General features: G+C 51.6%; 1 protein-coding gene and 1 long non-coding RNA gene across 3 annotated transcripts in view; one reads left to right on the top strand and one right to left on the bottom strand.

Moving 5' to 3' along the window:
- The window catches only part of PRKCA (protein kinase C alpha), a 362,209-nt gene that overhangs the window by 340,645 nt on the left and 2,875 nt on the right, over positions 1-18,689 (top strand). The window contains exons 15-17 of one of the 2 annotated variants that reach the window (XM_060202620.1): positions 5,896-6,003; positions 7,675-7,815; positions 15,351-15,398. In XM_060202620.1, coding sequence (XP_060058603.1) covers positions 5,896-6,003; positions 7,675-7,815; positions 15,351-15,398 — 297 coding nt within the window. The remainder of the gene's footprint in view (positions 1-5,895; positions 6,004-7,674; positions 7,816-15,350; positions 15,399-18,689) is intronic. The other variant, XM_060202619.1, reaches the window with a different exon arrangement.
- Positions 5,567-9,141, bottom strand: LOC132541817 (uncharacterized). Its single transcript, XR_009552899.1, has 3 exons — positions 9,021-9,141; positions 5,962-5,993; positions 5,567-5,658 (listed from the first exon to the last, which is right to left on the bottom strand). It is a non-coding gene; the product is annotated as an uncharacterized LOC132541817 (long non-coding RNA).

Here is an 18,689-nt window from a genome sequence, read left to right as displayed (position 1 = left end):
CCCCGGTCCCCACCAGCAGTGGGGAAGGGGAAAGTTTCACAAGTGGTAAAGCAGGTCTGCAGATGCCTCTCTGGCTCTTTCTCCCTCTCTGTCCCCACTCTCTTTCAGTTGCTTCCTGTTCTATCAAGTAAAATAAACACAGTTTAAAAAATGAAGAATTATTAATATATATCTCAGCTGCTGTGTGATTATGACGAGAAAAGACAGCTGAACCTCAAGTGTTGTAACAGCTTCCCCCTTCTCCTCCCTTACTTTTGGCAGTACATTGTCATTTCCACAGAAATCCAGCCAAGCTGAGCTTCCAGTTACAAAGGTAAATTGAGTCGCTTTTAGACACACAGCATGTCATGCTGACGATAGCAGTCATATCTGACATCTCCCTTTCTGGGTGAGTCCCAGCGACAACTTTAATGACAACCCCCAGATCTCAGTGGGCCAGCATGCCACACACACTTAGTTCCCGTTATTGGCTCAGCACCATAGGGTGGGGGGGGGGGACATTAATACCGTCTCAGTCCTGCGAGGGCCCCGGTTTCTCCCAGTTGCACAGATTCCTATGAGAGACCATCTCTCTAATTAAAATTCATAAATAGATTTCTTTAAATGCCCCAAGAGTAGCAAAGCTATGTCTAAAGAGAGCTCTGATCCTGAAGAAAAGGACACACACACACCACACACACACACACACACACACTCTCACACACACACATACTCACACACACTCACACCACACACACACACCACGCACCACACACACCATACACCACACACACACCACACACACACCACACACACACACACTCACACACACACACTCACACACACACCACGCACCACACACACCACACACCACACACACCACACACACACACACCACACACACAGAACACACACCACACACACACATACCACACCACACCACACAAACCACACACACCACACACCACACACACACCACACACACCCACCACACACACACACCAAACACACACACACACTCACACACACACACACACACACACACACACTCTCACACACACACTCTCTCTCTCACACACACACCACACACACACACACCACACATACCACACAGCACACACCACACACACACCACACACACACCACACACACACAAAACACACACACCACACACATACACGCATACACACACTCACACACACCGCACGCACACACCACGCACCACAAACACACCACACACACCAAACACACACACACACCACACACACAACACACACACCACACACACACCACACACACCAAACACACACACCACACACACACACACACCACACCACACAAACCACACACACACCACACCACACACACACACTGCCCCTGCTCATCTTCCTCCCTCTTCTCTGTGCAAAGAGGTCTCGCTGGGGTACTTTTGAAAGTTCTGGCACATTTTCAGACTGGCGCTAGGTCAGTGTCCAGCCTGGCTGGAAGGTCAATCACAGCCCCCCCCCCCTCTCTCTCTCTCCCCCACCACCACCCCCAGTGTTTCCCTAATCCCTGGCCTATTTTCTGTATTCCATACCCTGATTCTCAGAATCAGAGCCTACCATCAGATTTTCGCGATCCCTGAATCCCTGCCCACTAAGCAGTGCTGTGTGGGGGGAACCTGTTAGGTTTGTTTTTTAAAAAGATTTATTTATTTATTATTAGATAGAGACAGAGAGAAATAGAGGGGAGATAGAGAGGGAGAGAGACAGAGACACCTGCAGCCCTGCTTCACCACTTGTGAAGCTTCCCCCCTGCAGGTGGGACCAGGCGCTTGAACCCAGGTCCTTGTGCACTGTAATGTGAGTGCTTAATCAGTGGCACCACCGCCTGGTCCCTAGGTCTATTTTTTTTTAAATTTATTTCTTTATTGGGGAATTAATGTTTTACATTCAACAGTAAATACAATAGTTTGTACATGCATAACATTCCCCAGTTTCCCATTTAACAATACAACCCCCACTAGGCCCTCTGTCATCCTTCTTGGACCTGTATTCTCCCCACCCACCCACCCCAGAGTCTTTTACTTTGGTGCAATACGCCAATTCCAGTTCAGTTTCTACTTGTGTTTTCTCTTCTGGTCTTGTTTTTCAACTTCTGCCTGAGAGTGAGATCATCCCATATTCATCCTTCTGTTTCTGACTTATTTCACTCAACATGATTTTTTCAAGGTCCATCCAAGATCGGCTGAAAACGGTGAAGTCACCATTTTTTACAGCTGAGTAGTATTCCATTGTGTATATAGACCATAACTTGCTCAGCCACTCATCTGTCATTGGACACCTGGGTTGTTTCCAGGTTTTGGCTATTACAAATTGTGCTGCCAACAACATATGTGTACACAGATCTTTTTGGATGGATGTGTTGGCTTCCTTAGGATATATCCCCAGGAGGGGAATTGCAGGGTCACAGGGTAGGTCCATTTCTAGCCTTCTGAGAGTTCTCCAGACTGTTCTCCACAGAGGTTGGACCAACTGACATTCCCACCAGCAGTGCAGGAGGGTTCCTTTGTCCCCACACCCTCTCCAGCATTTGCTGCTGTTCCCTTTTCTGATGTATGACATTCTCACAGGAGTGAAGTGATATCTCATTGTTGTCTTGATTTGCATTTCTCTGACAATCAGAGACTTGGAGCATTTTTTCATGTGTTTCTCAGCCTTTTGGATCTCTTCTGTGGTGAATATTCTGTCCAAGTCCTCCCCCCATTTTTGGATGGGGTTATTTATTTTCTTGTTGTTGAGTCTGGCAAGCTCTTTATATATGTTGGTTATTAGCCTCTTGTCTAATGTATGGCGTGTAAAGATCTTCTCCCATTCTGTGAGGGGTCTCTTGGTTTGGGTAGTGGTTTCTTTTGCTGTGCAGAAGCTTTTTAATTTGATGTAGTCCCATAGGTTTATACTTGCTTTAGTCTTCTTTGTAATTGGATTCGTTTCATTGAAAATGTCTTTAAAATTTATGCGGAAAAGAGTTCTGCCAATATTTTCCTCTAAGTATCTGATAGTTTGTGGTCTAACATCCAAGTCCTTGATCCACTTGGAATTTACTTTTGTATTTGGTGAAATACAGTGATTCAGTTTCATTCTTCTGCATGTTTCAACCCATTGTTTCCAACACCATTTGTTGAAGAGACTCTGCTTTCTCCATGTAATAGTCTGGGCCCCTTTGTCAAAGATTAGATGTCCATAGGTGTGGCGCCTCATTTCTGGGCTCTCAATTCTATTCCACTGGTCAGTGTATCTATTCATGTCCCAGTACCAAGCAATTTTGATGACAATGGCCCTAGGTCTATTTTTTTAAGATATAGATATATTTATTTATTGGATAGAGATAGAAATCGAGAGTGGAGGGGGCGAGAGGGAGAGAGAGAGAGAGAAAGAGAGAGAAAGACACCTGCAGCCCTGCTTCACCACTGCTCAGTGGGCAGGGATTCACGGCTCACTGTGGCAAGAGTCAGCCATCGGGTCTCACCGACACTAAGGCTCGCAGCTGGGGGAGGGCTGTGGAGAGCCGTCACAGCAAAGTCACAGCAAGCCAGGACACGCTGCATCTAGACTCGGAGAGATGTCACACGACACAAGATGGAAGGGAGAGGGGGAAATGGTCAGGAGCTACAGCCTGGCAACGGATAGTCCCCCCCCACACACACACACACACACTGCACTGTCCCCAGGCTCAGTGTCTGGCAGAGTGGCAGGGAAAATGAATGTAATTATAACAGTCGCCACTGACCGGCCTGCAAGCCCCCTCCCCTCCCCACCCCAGCAGACCAGTCAGCTGTGAGAATACCACAGGGCTGACCTGGAGAAGCTTAGCGAGGGCCGTGAAAATGATCGGATGTTCTGGCTGCGTAAACCTGCACCTGGGGAATTATCCTCCGGCCGGCATTCAGAGAAGAGAAAAACATGACTCGCACAGAGATGCTCATGGCCACTGGTTCCCGGCATCCGGGAGCTGGAGGCACTTGCAGACGTGCCCATGAACGAATGAGCCCGGTCTCTGCCAGTCTGCCACCCGGTGGCATTCACCTGGCTGGGAACACTTGCAGCAGAGAAAGAAAGGTGTTTGCAGCAGGCAGTCAGGGAGAAACAAGGAATTGTGAATTACGCGTGGTGATTCGCAAGTGACATCAAAGGCTTGAAATTGCACAGAGAACAAGAGTGGAGACTGTGTGTAAGTGGAGGTGATGGGGTGCCACTTCCTTGACACCCCCCTCCTCTGCCCTCTGCTGCAGTTTCAACACGTAACTCATGATTAATGGATGTATGGTAGTTTATTTGCAAATCATTAAAAGCATTACCCAAAAGCAGGTTCCCTAAAGAAAGGAAAGACAGACAGACAGACAGACAGACACACACACACACACACACACACACCAAGCTAATTATAGGTAGTCAGCTGCAAAGTAGGGTCCAGGTCCTGGAACATGAAGGCAGAGGAGGGCCTAGGTGGGGGGTTCGAGTGTTAGACGGAAAACTGAGAAATGTTACACATGGACCAACTGCTGTATTTTACTGTTGACTGTAAACCATTAATCCTCTTAATAGAGAAATAAATCTCTTATATAGTGTGAGATGCCCCCATAGAAATGAAGACAGCCTCTCAACTAGAGGAAGACAGTCCGCAATGTACAGTAGCCAGCCCATCTGTAGTGATCTCTGTATGTCCATTCAGACAGTCCGCACTGTCCAGTAGCCGGCCCATCTGTAGTGATCTCTGTATGTCCATTCAGACAGTCCGCACTGTCCAGTAGCCGGCCCATCTGTAGTGATCTCTGTATGTCCATTCAGACAGTCCGCACTGTCCAGTAGCCGGCCATCCTTAGTGATCTCCGTATGTCCATTCAGACAGTCCGCACTGTTCAGTAGCCGGCCCATCTGTAGTGATCTCCGTATGTCCATTCAGACAGTCCGCACTGTCCAGTAGCCGGCCCATCTGTAGTGATCTCTGTATGTCCATTCAGACAGTCCGCACTGTCCAGTAGCCGGCCATCCGTAGTGATCTCCGTATGTCCATTCAGACAGTCCGCACTGTCCAGTAGCCGGCCCATCCGTAGCGATCTCTGTATGTCCATTCAGACAGTCCGCACTGTCCAGTAGCGATCTCCGTATGTCCATTCAGACAGTCCGCACTGTCCAGTAGCCGGCCCATCCGTAGCGATCTCTGTATGTCCATTCAGACAGTCCGCACTGTCCAGTAGCCGGCCCATCCGTAGCGATCTCTGTATGTCCATTCAGACAGTCCGCACTGTCCAGTAGCCGGCCCATCTGTAGCGATCTCCATATGTCCATTCAGACAGTCCGCACTGTCCAGTAGCCGGCCCATCCGTAGCGATCTCCGTATGTCCATTCAGACAGTCCGCACTGTCCAGTAGCCGGCCCATCCGTAGCGATCTCTGTATGTCCATTCAGTGGGAAGCCACTCAGCTACTACAATCGCTGAACATTTTTCCTTTTGCAACAGCATGGACGTAACTTTAAGCGATTATACTGAACAAAATAAGTCAGTGAAAAGAAAAGAGAGAGAGAAGAGACAATAGAAATAGAACTTGGACTGGAGTTGTTGTATCGCACCAAGTAAAGGACTTGGGATCGGGGAGAGGGAGAGTCCAGGTCCTGGAACCAGACGGCAGAGGAGGACCTCGGTGGGGGGACAGATGGAGTGTTCAGTGGAAAACCGAGAAATGTTACACATGGATCAACTTCAGGATTTTACCAGCTATAAACCATTAACCCTCCCCCCCCCCCAATAAAAAAGATGAGAGAGAGAATCAGGTAAGTTAACCAAGGTAGCTCTGCAGTCCCTGGTAGGTACATGACTGAGAAACCCGGCCTGCTGCTCTGCACTGACCCCCCCGCCCCCCCGTCTCCCCAATAGCCTCCATTCGACGGTGAAGACGAGGATGAGCTGTTCCAGTCCATCATGGAGCACAATGTCTCTTACTCCAAGTCTCTGTCCAAGGAGGCTGTGTCCATCTGCAAAGGAGTAAGTGGATTTTTTAAAAATTTCTTTTATACTTATTTATTTTTCCCTTTCGTTGCCCTTGTTTTTTTATTCTTGCTATAGTTACTATTGTTGTTGTAGTTATTGCTGTCGTCATTGTTGGACAGGACAGAGAGAAATGGAGAGAGGAGGGGAAGACGGAGAGGGGGAGAGAAAGACAGACCCCTGCAGACCTGCCTCACCGCCTGTGAAGTGAGCTACTCCCCTGCAGGTGGGGAGCCGGGGGCTCGAACCGGGGTCTTTACACCGGTCCTTGCGCTTTGCGCCACGTGCGCTTAACCCGCTGCGCTATCTCCCAGCTCCCGAGTAAGTGGATTTCTGAGTGCCAGGTCTGCAGCTAACCCACTGCCCTCCTTGTCAGAGGATTCATTCATAGCATTTAGTGCTCTGGTTTTCTTGTTTGCTGGTCGGTTTTTTTTTTGTTTGTTTTTGCAACCCGGGAGCCTTTGATTGCTAATCTTTTCGTGTAGGTGATAACCAAGCACAAGACGCTTGCAGTAGCCTTTATACAAGTGGCCCGTGACTCTGTGAGCCCTGCACTTTTAGTGACTGTGTGCATGTCATGTAGCCACTGTTAGTTAATAGACTGACGTCTAAGGATGTCTAGTTGGAAATCACCAAACTTCACTTCTTGTATCTGCCCTGGGTCCAAGATGCTCCCCTGCCTCCTGACTGTGGAAATCACAACAGAAAAGCCAGTGTTTGTCAGCGTGCTATCTGTGACTTGATGGCACTGCGTAGGCCACAGATTCTTGGTGGAGCTTCTGCAAAGGCGCCCAGGGATCCGCATGGTTGAGGCTGGAGGCAGAACTGGGCAAGGAGGAGGCACCCAGTCTTCCCAGTCTTCTGCTTGTCCTGGCTGCTCTTGGGGGGAGGGCTGGGGAGGGGGTGGACTTAAGTGCTTTTCTCTCTCTCTCTCCTTTTTTCTTCCCTGCTTTATGAAGGTGCAGTGGCAAGTAAAATGATGATATATTTAACAGGCAGGGGCTAGGCTATAGTGTACCCAACTGAATGCAAGGACCCAGGTTTAAGCCCTGGGTCCCTTGTCCACAGTGGGGAAGCTGCAGGTGTCTCTATTTCTCCATCCATCTCTCTCTCTCTCTCTCTCTCTCTGTCTCTCTGTCTCTTGCCTCCAGGGTTCTTGCTGGGGCTCTGGTGCCGTCACTGTGAATTCACTGCTCCTGGTGGCCATCTTTTCCTTTTTTTTTTTTTTTAATTTGATATGACAGAGAAAATTGACACAAGGTGGGGGGGATAGAGAGGGAGTAAGAGAAACACCTGGTAAAAAAAAAAAAAAAAAAAAAAAGACAGGCTCGAACCCAGATCCTTGTTTGGGTCCTTGTGCTTAGCACTGTATGTATGCACTTAACCAGGTGCGCCACCTCCTGGCCCCCAGTGTGTCTTTCCCTATCTCCCCCTCTCCTCTCAATTTCTGTCTCTATCCAGTAAAATAAATAAAATTAAATATCTTTTATAAAAATCAAAAAGAAACAAAAAGAAACCCAGGCGAATGCGATGACTGGCACGCACTGGGGAGGGTTCCCGGCATCCTTTGGAGGGTGGGTAGCACTAGCCCCGCACTCTTCAGGGACCTCCAGCCTACGCCGCAGCCTCTGTGCGTCCCATCCTCCTCCTCCTCCTCCTCCCTTCCAGCTGATGACCAAACACCCCGGCAAGCGGCTGGGCTGTGGGCCCGAGGGGGAGAGGGACGTGCGAGAACACGCCTTCTTCCGGAGGATCGACTGGGAGAAGCTGGAGAACAGGGAGATCCAGCCGCCCTTCAAGCCCAAAGTGGTGAGTGGAGGGCACAGCCTGTGCCCTGAGCCTGTCTCCCTGCACCCTGGGGCCCCCACCGCCGCCCGCCCCCTCGCTCTGTAAACGGCGGCCCAGTGACCCCAGGCCCTCTGCACCGGCCTTGCCCTCCTCAGCTCTGCTGACTGCCCTGCCGGTGAGGCAGATCCGGCAGGGAAGGGGCCGGGCCGCCGATGCCCACCGCACCCCTGCCCAGTTGCCGCAGCGGATGTGCTCTGAGGGTGAAGTGACTCCTTGGCTTCTTGTCGGTCTAGACTTCCCTGGGCACGCCGGGTGCCTCTGGCGGCCCTGCAGCCCACGTGGTCGTGGACTCGACTCGACTCAGCTCAGAAACAGGCTGGGGTGAGAGCCCGCGGTGGGCCCTGGCTCCGAGGAGTGTGCCGGCGGCCACTTCCAGAAGGGCCACGTGGGTTTAGATATACGACCCCCTCCCCTCACACACTCACCCTTTTAATTATTTGCCCAAACTCTGCACCAGACTCTGTTCTCAGGGCTCTCCAAAGGAGTTCATTTTTAAAGAAATGATCTTTTTATTTGCGCATTAGTAAATACAGGCAGAGAAATTGAGAGGGAAGGGAGAGATGGAGAGGGCTAAAGACACCTGAAGACCTGCTTCAGCTTCTCCCCCCCCCCCCCCCCGCAGGTGGGGAGCAGGGGCTGACCCAGGTCCTCAAACACAGTAATGTGAGCACTTAACCAGGTGCCCCACCTCCTGGCCCCCTCTCCAAAGTAATGCACTGAAGCCCAGTGAGACACGTCTGTCCCCCGAGAAGGCAGAGACACAGACAGGCTGTGTGGCGGCCCAGAGGGCACAGCTGGCTCCGGCTCCCAAGGGTGTGTCCCTCCCCTTCCCATTACCGTCTCTGCAACGCCACACGCCAGTGTCTGGCCCCCTCAGCGTCCGTGTCTCAGCAGGTTAATGATATCAGCCGCCCTGCAAGTCCCCATCCCCACCACCCGCTGTCTGCACTGCCTCGCAGCCTTGACTCCTGCACAGCCCAGTCCTCTGCATAGCGGAGGAAGAGGGATGGGTCCCGGTGCTCTGCTTCCAAGAACATAGAGAAAAGTGGCCCGTTACAGTCAGGGTCAGAAGCACGCTGCTGCGTTGGTTCAGCCCAGATCTGTCACCGCTGGCAGGGGGCCCACCAGCAGGCCCAGGGAACCTCCCGGGGCCATGAAGTTCTTACCAAGTGGGTAGCTCCCAGCTTTATTCTTAGAGCAGCGGCTCCCTTGTCAGATGTGCGGTGCGTCCTCTGTTCCCAGAATAGCAGCACTGCCGGGAAGCTCGCTGATTTTCACGTCTTCGGGATATTTTTAGCACCCACTGAAGAGATACTAAAATTAATCAGGTCAGTTGACTTCCTCCTGAATCATCGATTCAAACGAGGCCTCTCTCTATCCGTGTGCCAGTCAGTCCCTCTGTCCCTGTGGCCCATCCTGTCCTGGCCGGAGGGGTGCTCGTCTGACCCCCACCCTCCAGTTTCCAGAATCTGAGCTTCGTGGGGAGAAGAAGTAAATGCTATAGACAGGTCAGGCTGAGCCCCATCCCATCTCGGTAGAAAACACCCGTGAGGGCTGCCTTTTCCCTCCCAGAGCTACGTGGCCTTCTTAAGATAGGAAAGGAAGACGCTTGCATCTCCCTCACAGCTTAACTTCTTTGTAAATTTTATTCATTTATTTTAGGTAGGGACAGAGAGAAGTTGAGAGGGAAGGGGAGATAGAAGGAAAGAGAAGAGAGGCTCCTGCAGCCCCTGTGAAGCTTCCCCCCTGCAGGTCGGGACCAGGGGCTTGAACCCGGGTCCTTGTGCGCTCAGCCAGGTGCACCACCACCTGGCCCCCCACCTACCTTCTTTGTATAAATACAGAGAGGCCCACACAGGCCCTGCTTTAAGGGTCAAGGCAAATGCAATTCCTCCTGAGTCACTGCCCGCAAAGAGAGGGGATATGGCCAAGGGAACGGGACGAGCAGTGAAACCTCTCTCGTTTTCCTACTTACTCCCACTTTGCTTTCAGAAGAAGTCATTTGTGGGTAGCTTCCCTTGTGGGTGGATGCTGTGGCCCTAAGCCTGGGTGGGAGTGGGAGCGAAGAGGGGGTTGCCTGTGGCAGCCAGGATGTGAAGGTTCCCCTGTGGGCCCTGGAAACCGCTGGAAACCAAGTCACAATGCAGCAGGCAGCTTAGAGGTGAGCCGTGTTTGTGTGTGTGCTGTGCTGCTGGAATGCTGCTGCTAGCTTTATTATTATTATTATTATTATTCTTTTAACTGCATTAAAACAAAAAGAATGAGTTCTCTGACCCCGAACTAACAGCTGCCGAACTCACCACAGAGGCGGGAATTGTAGACCAGGGCCCCCACACTGAAGAACTCAGGAGAAAGGCTTGCTGGGTGGCAGCTCTCTGGTCCGAAAGAAGGAGGGGAAAGTGCATCTGTGGCAGTGGGATGCTTCAGGATGCCCAGAGTCTCCTGACAGCTGTAAATAAAAGAAGATGTGGGGGCGGGCGGGTGGGGGGGGGTGGGATTTGTGAGAAACAAATAGTTCTGGAGGCAGCAGGCTTTTTGTCCCAAAGCAGAAGAGGGATCGGGAAAGTTCTGACCCCTGAGAAATCTCGGGGTCCCCCTGGCCCCCAGCCCCAGCACCGCAACTGGAGGCTCTTCATCGCAGACAAAGGAGGTGTTTCCCAGAAGGGCTCCCACCCCCCTGGAAAGCCACTCTGTTCTCACAGGGCCGAACAGGACACTCACAGCAAGTGAGAGGAGCCTCAGCCCCAGTGTCACGGAGGCCGAGGCCAGCACAGCACCAGGGGCAGCTGGGTGCTTGGGGAAGGTGCCTCTGGGCATCCTGGGTGAAGAGTGCTGGTGCCTGCACTGGGTCATTACCTTCGCCAGGGAATTAAGAAGGTACAGGAGAGTTCACAGGATTCAGCTCCGAATGGTCTGTGAAAACTTACTTAATTTCAGAGAGAGAGAGGGAGAGAGGTGCTGCCAGAAAGCCTGGCCTGTTCTGCTGGAAACACCCTGGGCCCAGGGAGGCCCTGCCAGAGGCTTCCATGGGGCTGTGCGCCGGACTCCTGGCAAACAGCATCTCCTCAGAGCAGTGCCGAGAGCCGAGAGCATGAGCTATGCCTGGCTACCCTCGTCTGTCCTGGTCAAATTGACTCGGTCCTTCTTTTTTTTTTTTTTTTTTTTTTAGCAAATGCTAGAAATTTGTTATTGTCAATGCCAGCAGGAAGGCTTCAGGTACTCACATTACCTGCCAGGTGCTTCTGGGGACCAGATTGTGTTTGTGAGCTCAGGAATCTATAATTTTTTTTTTCTTTTTCCTACAGCACTGTTCAACTCTGGTTTATGGTGCTGCAGGGGATTGAACCTGGGACTTAGGAGCCTCAGGCATGAGAGTCTGTTTGCATAACCATTATGCTGTCTACCCCTGTCTTGAGAGTCTGATCTCTGTGTGGTTCTGTTATTAATTTTTCGACCTCCAGTGAACGGTGACCCCAGAATCTCTGCTCCCCTAACAAAATATGGTAGGCCCTGTCTGCACAGGCCCAGAGCACAGCCACAGGAAGCAGAGTTCCCATCCTGGCCTATGTATGTTATTTTTATTTATTTACTTAGAATTTTATTTATTTATTATTGGATAGAGACTGAGAGAAATGAAGAAAGGAGGGGAGATAGAGAGGGAGAGAGACAAAGAGACACCTGCAGCCCTGCTTCACCACTCGTGAAGCTTTCCCCCTGCAGGTGGGGACCCGGGTCTCGAACCCAGGCCCTTGCACACTCTAGTGTGTGCACTTAACCAGGTGTGCCACCGCCTGGCCCCTTATTTTATTTTCCCGCCAACCCAAGAGCCATCACCCCAGCTGGACCACAGTCCTATGCAGGCTGTGAGGAGGTTTGACCCATCTGACCTGCAGGGCGCTGCGGGCCCATCAGCAAAGAGGTCGCACCTGGGCCTTCTGAGCCGAGGCAGCGGGAAGGTCAGGGACGGCAGCGAGGGGCCTGGCTGCCTTCTGCTCAAGGTCGCAGGGAGAGGAGAAGGCCTGGGGTCGGTGTGCAGGCCTGCGGCCACTCAGAGGGCCCGGAGGTCACCCTGCTTACACACCAGGCTCAGGAGGGGAAGAGAAGGAGGAGCTCAGGGTGGAGAGCCCAGTTCAGGCAGAGCCAAGTCCGAGAAGGCCGTACTGTACAGGAAGACGAGCTTCTGGGAGACAGGGCCATCGTCTGCAGGGGAGAGTCTCTTTGCCTCCTATTCTGGTGAAAACAAGCCCAAAACAAGCACGGCCAGCTTTGTTAAGGCTCTCCTAGAAAGCAGACACGTAACTCTCTCCTTCCTTCCTTCCTTCCTTCCTGCCTTCCTTCCTTCCTTCCTTCCTAAGACTAATTTTTATCTGAGCACTTTGTGGCATTTGTGTTTGTTTTGCCTTCAGGGTTATCGCTGGGGCTGGCTGGGTGCCAGCACTTTGAATCCATTGCTCCTGGAGCCTTTTTTTTTTTTTTTTCATTTTTATTGCATAGGACAGAGAGAAATTGAGAGAGGAGGGGGAAGTAAAGAGGGAGAGAGAGAAAGACACCCACAGACCTGCTTCACTGCTTGTGAAGTGGCCCCCCTGCAGGTGGGAACTGGGGGCTTGAACCCGGATCCTTGTGCGGGTCTTTGCACTTAGTACTGTGTGCGCCTAACTGGCTGCACCTCCACCAGCCCCTGACACATACTTCTTTGCCTTTGTGGGGAACTTTAAAAAAAAAAAAAGCACAAAGCAAGTGAGTTTCAGTGAATCTTCAAGAAGACACGGCATGGACCACTTCTGCCCCTCAGACACAAGGCTCCCTTAGATTTTGGGTCATGTCTGAACAATAGTCTAAATCATCAAGAAAAAGGCTTTTTAAAAGAACCCTTTATTTGTATATATATATATATATATATTTTAAATATTTATTTATTCCTTTTTGTTGCCCTTGTTGTTTTATTGTTGTCGTCGTTGTTGGATAGGACAGAGAGAAATGGAGAGAGGAGGGGCAGACAGAGAGGGGGAGAGAAAGACAGACACCTGCAGACCTGCTTCACCGCCTGTGAAGCGACTCCCCTGCAGGTGGGGAGCTGGGGGCTCAAACTGGGATCCTTCCGCCGGTCCCTGCGCTTTGCACCGTGTGCGCTTAACCTGCTGCGCCACTGCCCGACTCCCTATTTGTATATTTTTAAAGACGCCGACGCGCACAGGCACGTACGCACAGCCCACGTGAAGGTCAAGGCTCGGCCACTGAGTGAGAAGCAGTGGGTCAGGCTGCATCTTGGGCCTCAGGGTTTGCAGGTGGTGCTGGCTGCATCCCCAAGGTCGCTCCCCAAGGTCGCTGGCCTGCCCTAGGGACTTGCTGAGGAAAAGGAGACGCCCTGAGTCCCAGCGGCCTACAGCAGGCGCCTCAGACACTTACTCAGGGTCACTTTGGATTTTGTGGGCTTCTCCCCCGAGTTTACTTTCCAGGGGCCCAATCACTCTGTTCATAATAAACAACAGCTCACATAAGGACTGGGAGCATGGATTGCTTTTTCTCTCTTGACTCCTCTCTGCCGGCACCAAGGAACAGAATAGCCAGTTTCCAGGCAAGACCAAAGAAAAGCCGTCCACTCGGTTCTTAGCAGGAGAAGCGTGCTATAAAGCTAACCCCAAGATACATTTCAGAGATGACAGTGAGCAGATCCCTGTGTATGCAGATCTGTCTTCACAAGAAGCCTCTGTAGGGGCATGATGGTAGTTATTATTATTTTTTTTTTTTTCAAAAAGAGGGTGAAAAGTGCAAGAGAGGATAGATAGCTCTTCATCAGGACATTGTTATCGGTGCAGCGTGAGCCAAGGTGAGCAGGCCCAGAGAGGCAGCCTGAGGGCCAGAGTGAAAGACCACAGCCCAGGTCAGCACCCCAGCTCCCAAAAGATCTTCATTTCACAGTGTCATTAACTTAACTCAGAGAGTTTTGAGGAGTTCCAGTATCAAAGTTAGTGCAGCATCCCTTTCTATTTACGTTTATATATACACACATACAGATTGAACTGACTCTGAAATAATTCCAGGCTTGCAAAGAGTACAGAGAGCCTAGCCGTGCCCCTTCCTTTCCACCCAGACCCCTTGAGATGAGCCTCCGGCTACCGTGCTTTCTCGGGACCACGTCCTGTGCATTTCTCCCTGTCTTCCTTTACTGCACCACGTGAGAATAGGATGGAGACAGCTTGCTTCTTTGCACTCACAATAGTTCCGTGTGCATTTTACAAAAAAGAGAAAACTTAAGGCCATCTCTTGGCGCAATGTCCCTTGAGTAAGCGCTGCAAAGTCATTGGTACAGAGAAGCCACCGTGCAGGTGAGGGGAGGCGGGCTGCTGTGTCAGGAGCGGGTAGGCGCATTCTCATAGTGGCACCAGCAGCAGTGACGCTGACTAGAAATCGAGCTCCTGGAGACTTTGCTGCTGCCCTCGACACACCGACCAGCCTCTGCAGACTGGGGTCCTCCAGGCATAATGCATCTCGGTTTGACTTAAGCCAGGAACCTAGTCAGCCACAGTCTCTTCTTGGTGGGTGAGAGATGGGCAGCCTTAACATTTCTCTACTAATTACTTCCCCCAAATAACATGTTTCTTCTTGAGAGAGAAGCAGGAAGAAATGAGGGACCTAATTCAACAATTGGTATCAGCTAGTAGCTGGCCTGCAGGCCCAGTGACGCGTCAGCAGGGGAGTCACAGGCCCTGGCAAATCGACCAGTTCCCATCGTCTGCAGGAATGATGGTCACCACTGCGGGTTTTTCTTTTTCTTTTCTTTTTTTTTGACTCTTCTAATGTTCTGGCCATTAGTGTACAGCGAGAGCATATGGAATTGGTGCTGTGAATCCACAGAACACAGAGGATAGACCAGAAGCTTGTTTACACCCCTGCCGACAAACACCTGTTCCTTTATCGCGTCCCTTAGATCCTGGGCCAGCCAGCAGGCCCACCACGCCTGAAACACCTCCCCTCCCGCCCTCCAGACCGGAAGTGGCCTTTTCTGTGCCATCCTCAAAGGCAGCAGGAGAAAGGAGTTCCGGTTTAATTCTGTCCAGGAGACCAAAGTCACCTGCAGTCTCTCACCCTAGGATGACATTCGTAGACATAGCAAAGGAGGCTCCAGTCCCTATTTTAAAATGTGTTATTGAAAATGCAATCATCCAGGGGTGAAGGACCTGGATGTGAAAGATGATACCCTCCCAGACATACCTCCTCATGCCTCTCTTCACTGTCTTTCTCAGAACTTGCCCAGAGTTGCATGGTGGTGGGGTGTGGGAGAGAGGATCACACACTCAGCCGAGTGGTGCCCAGCCTCCAGTGTTGCCCCTGACGTCTTTCACTGGAGGACGTGTCTGGGAGGAGTCCCCCTGTCCCCTTCTAGAGATTGATGGCGTCCTTTGCACCGACAGGCTGTTCCAACTCTTGGGTTTCCCGAGCCAGGCACTGACTGTATTTCCACATACTCTCCTCTGTCCGTTCTTATTCTCCAGACTTTCTGTACCAAAGTGCACTGGCTTCAGTGGGCATCCAGGCCATCGGTGAGCACGTTTCCAGAACCTTGGGTGACTAGAACGAGCAAACTAACCTCACTTCTGAGCCCTTGGCGTGTGCCCTTGGCGCTTGTGTTGGTCACGCACGAAAGATCATTCCCTGAGCATGCTGAGCTTCTTGGAAGACCCACACGGCCCCTCAGTGGGTAGCTCCATGCAGCAAACACTACCTCCCAGGGGCCCCCAAAGCCCACTCCCACAGCTGGCTGTTACAGGAAGGCAACAGCCCGGGAAGCCATGCGCAGACACTGGCTGTGCTCTGACTGACACCCCAGTGGCAGGCAGCTCCCCCAAAGTGAGCCTGGAATAACGGGTAGCCGGTCCCTTCCATGCACCTCTCCCTGCAGGTTCTGGGAACTGCCAGATTTGGGGCTCGGTGCCATCACTACGAATCCACTGCTCCTAGTGGCCATTTTTTTTTTCTTTTTATTGGGTAGATCAGAGAGACATTGAGAGAGGAGGGATCGAGAAGGAGAGAGAGAGAGATAGACACCTGCAGACCTGCTTCACTGCTTGTGAAGTCTCCTTCCAAGGTAGATCCTCGCACACACAGACACCTGCGCTTAGTCCTGCGTGTGCTTCACCAGGTGGCCCCTGTAGGCTTCCTTCCTCTGGGCTGCGCGCAGCTTGCCTTTGCCCTTGGTCTGCTCTGCACAGTCTTCTAGGCCTTACTTGGCTCGGCTTGGCCACGGCAGTGCTTTGGGGCCACTCACACTCACCCTGACTCCCGTGCCAGCGACTGCAGGGCTCCGTCCTCCCCGACACATCAGGTTAAGGGCAGGGTAGAGGCTAACACCCGAGTTCTCCCGACTCAGTGACCTTGCACGGGTGGACTCGCCTCCACGGGGCCGGCCCCGTCTTTCCCACACACAGGTGCTCAGGGTCTTCTCTGGGCTGCTGCGGCAGGCTACGGTTGCACGTTCCGCTAGGCCTCCATGTCTTCCCGGCTTTGTCTCATCTCTGCACTGCCTCCTGTCTCCTAGGTACATTTCATTCACTGAGACTATGGCTCAATGTGAAGCAGCAAGAGTTGAGTCCTGAGTCCAGAGATGAGGGAGGGAGACAGACTATTAACGGTGTTCATTCATTCTCTCTCTGTGTCTCTCTCTCCCTGTCTCTCTCTGTCTCTCTCTCTCTTTTTCTGAACCCTCCAGAGTCTTTGACTTTGGTGCTATACACCAACTCCAGTCCAGGTTCTGCTTTGTGTCTTCCTTTCTGATCTTGTTTTTCAGCTTCTGTCTGTGAGTGAGAGCACCCCATATTCATCCTTCTGTTTCTGACTGATCTCACTTAACATGATTCCTTCAAGCTCCATCCAAGATGGGGTGAAGAAGGTGGACTCATTCTTCTTAACAGCTGAGTCGTATTCCATTGTGTATCTAGACCACAACTTGCTCAGCCACTCATCTGTTGTTGGACACCTAAGTTGCTTCCAGGTTTTCACTATTAAAACTTGTGCTGCTGTGAACACAGGTGCACACAGATCTTTTTGGATGGGTGTGTTGTGTTTCTTAGGATCTATCCACAGGAGAGGAATTGCAGGGTCATAGGGTAGGTCCACTTCTAGAGAGTTCTCCAGACTGTTCTCCACATGGGGTTGTCTTTTTTCTTATTGTAATTACTTGTTTTATTTTAGAGAGAGAGAGAGCAATTCAAAGAGAAAGACAGAGAGAGAGACTCAGAAAGAAAAGACCAGAGCCCAGCTCAGCACTGGCTCAGGGTGGTGCTGGAGAACAGAACCTGGGATCTCGGAGCCTCCCACTCGAGTGCTCACTCCTCCTCTTCGTCTAGATTCACGCTTCTTTCCTACCCCGAGCTCTGGCTGTGTGTGTCATACGTGTCACCTGCGGAGTGGCTCCCAAGGGCCACAGACGCCGGTTCCTTCTGTCTAGCAAACCTGGAAGGAGACTGTTACAGTCCCGGTGGCGTGGCGAGTTGCCTAAACTTAGCCTGAGACCTTTGACCTCTTGGCTGGTCCTTCACCCCCCACCTCACCCCCCACCCCCACCAACTTCCCTTTTCCCTTGTATATCAAACGTAGACACCTGGCCTCAGGGCCTTCCCAAGGGGTTCCCTGGACTTTCCGGGGCTCTTCCACCCCGTCCAGCTCTGTCCTCCCCGTGTGTTGCACCACTGCCCGGGGGGCAAGAACCACAGCGGGCGAAAGGTGTGAAGTGTCTTTTCTTGTTTTTGGATAGGACAGACAGAAATTGAGAGGAGAGGAGGAGGAGATAGAGAGGGAGAAAGACAAAGAAACATCTGCAGACCTGCTTCGCCACTCGTGAAGCTTCTTCCCCCCTGCAAGTGGGGAGCTGGGGCTCGAACCCGGATCCTTGCACGGGTCGTCCTTGTACTTCGCGCTATGTGAGCTTAGCTCAGTACACCACCACCCGGCCCCCTTTGAAGTGTCTCTGGAAGAGAAAACAGTGCACATCCAGCTAAGGCTCTACTCCCCAGTAGCGAGTACTGATTTTGAAAAGACATTATTATAATTTTTTAAAATATTTATTTATTTATTTTCCCTTTTTTGTTGCCCTTGCATTTATTTTTTAATGTTGTGGTTATCATTGTTATTGATGTCGTCGTTGTTGGTTAGGACAGAGAGAAATGGAGAGAGGAGGGGAAGACAGAGATGGGGAGAGAAAGACAGACACCTGCAGACCTGCTTCACCGCCTATGAAGCGACTCCCCTGCAGGTGGGGAGCCGGGGGCTCGAACTGGGATCCTTATGCCCGTCCTTGCGCTTTGCGCCACCTGCGCTTAACCCGCTGCGCTACCGCCCGACTCCCAACATTATTATTATTTTAATTACTTTGCCACCAGGGTTGTTGCTGGGGCTCAGTGCCTGCACTGCTCCTGGCAGCTGTTTTTGTTTTTATTTTGATAGAAGGTGATGCAGAGAGGAGGAAAGACACCCGCAGCACTGCTCCACCATTCTGGAACTCCCCCACCCACCCCACCCCCTCCCCTGCAGGAGGGATCAGGAGCTGGAAACCGATCCTTGTGCATGGTGACGTGCGTCCTCTGCTGGGTGTATCATCACCCAGCTCCCAAGATTGATTTACTTGTTAACATGAGAGAAAGAATCAAAGTATCACTCTGGCACATGTGCTGCTGGAGATGGGACTTATAAAAGAATTTATAGGAGTCAGGCGGTAGCGCAGCGGGTTAAGCGCAGGTGGCGCAAAGCGCTAGGACGGGCATAAGGATCCCGGTTCGAGCCCCCGGCTCCCCACCTGCAGGGGAGTCGCTCCCTATCTCCCCCTCTCTGTCTTCCCC

The sequence above is a fragment of the Erinaceus europaeus genome, chromosome 12 (genome assembly GCF_950295315.1).
Source record: "Erinaceus europaeus chromosome 12, mEriEur2.1, whole genome shotgun sequence".
Lineage (NCBI taxonomy): Eukaryota > Metazoa > Chordata > Mammalia > Eulipotyphla > Erinaceidae > Erinaceus > Erinaceus europaeus.
The sequence above is the reverse complement of the archived record's forward strand: the minus strand, read 5'-3'. Positions and strand labels throughout refer to the sequence as shown.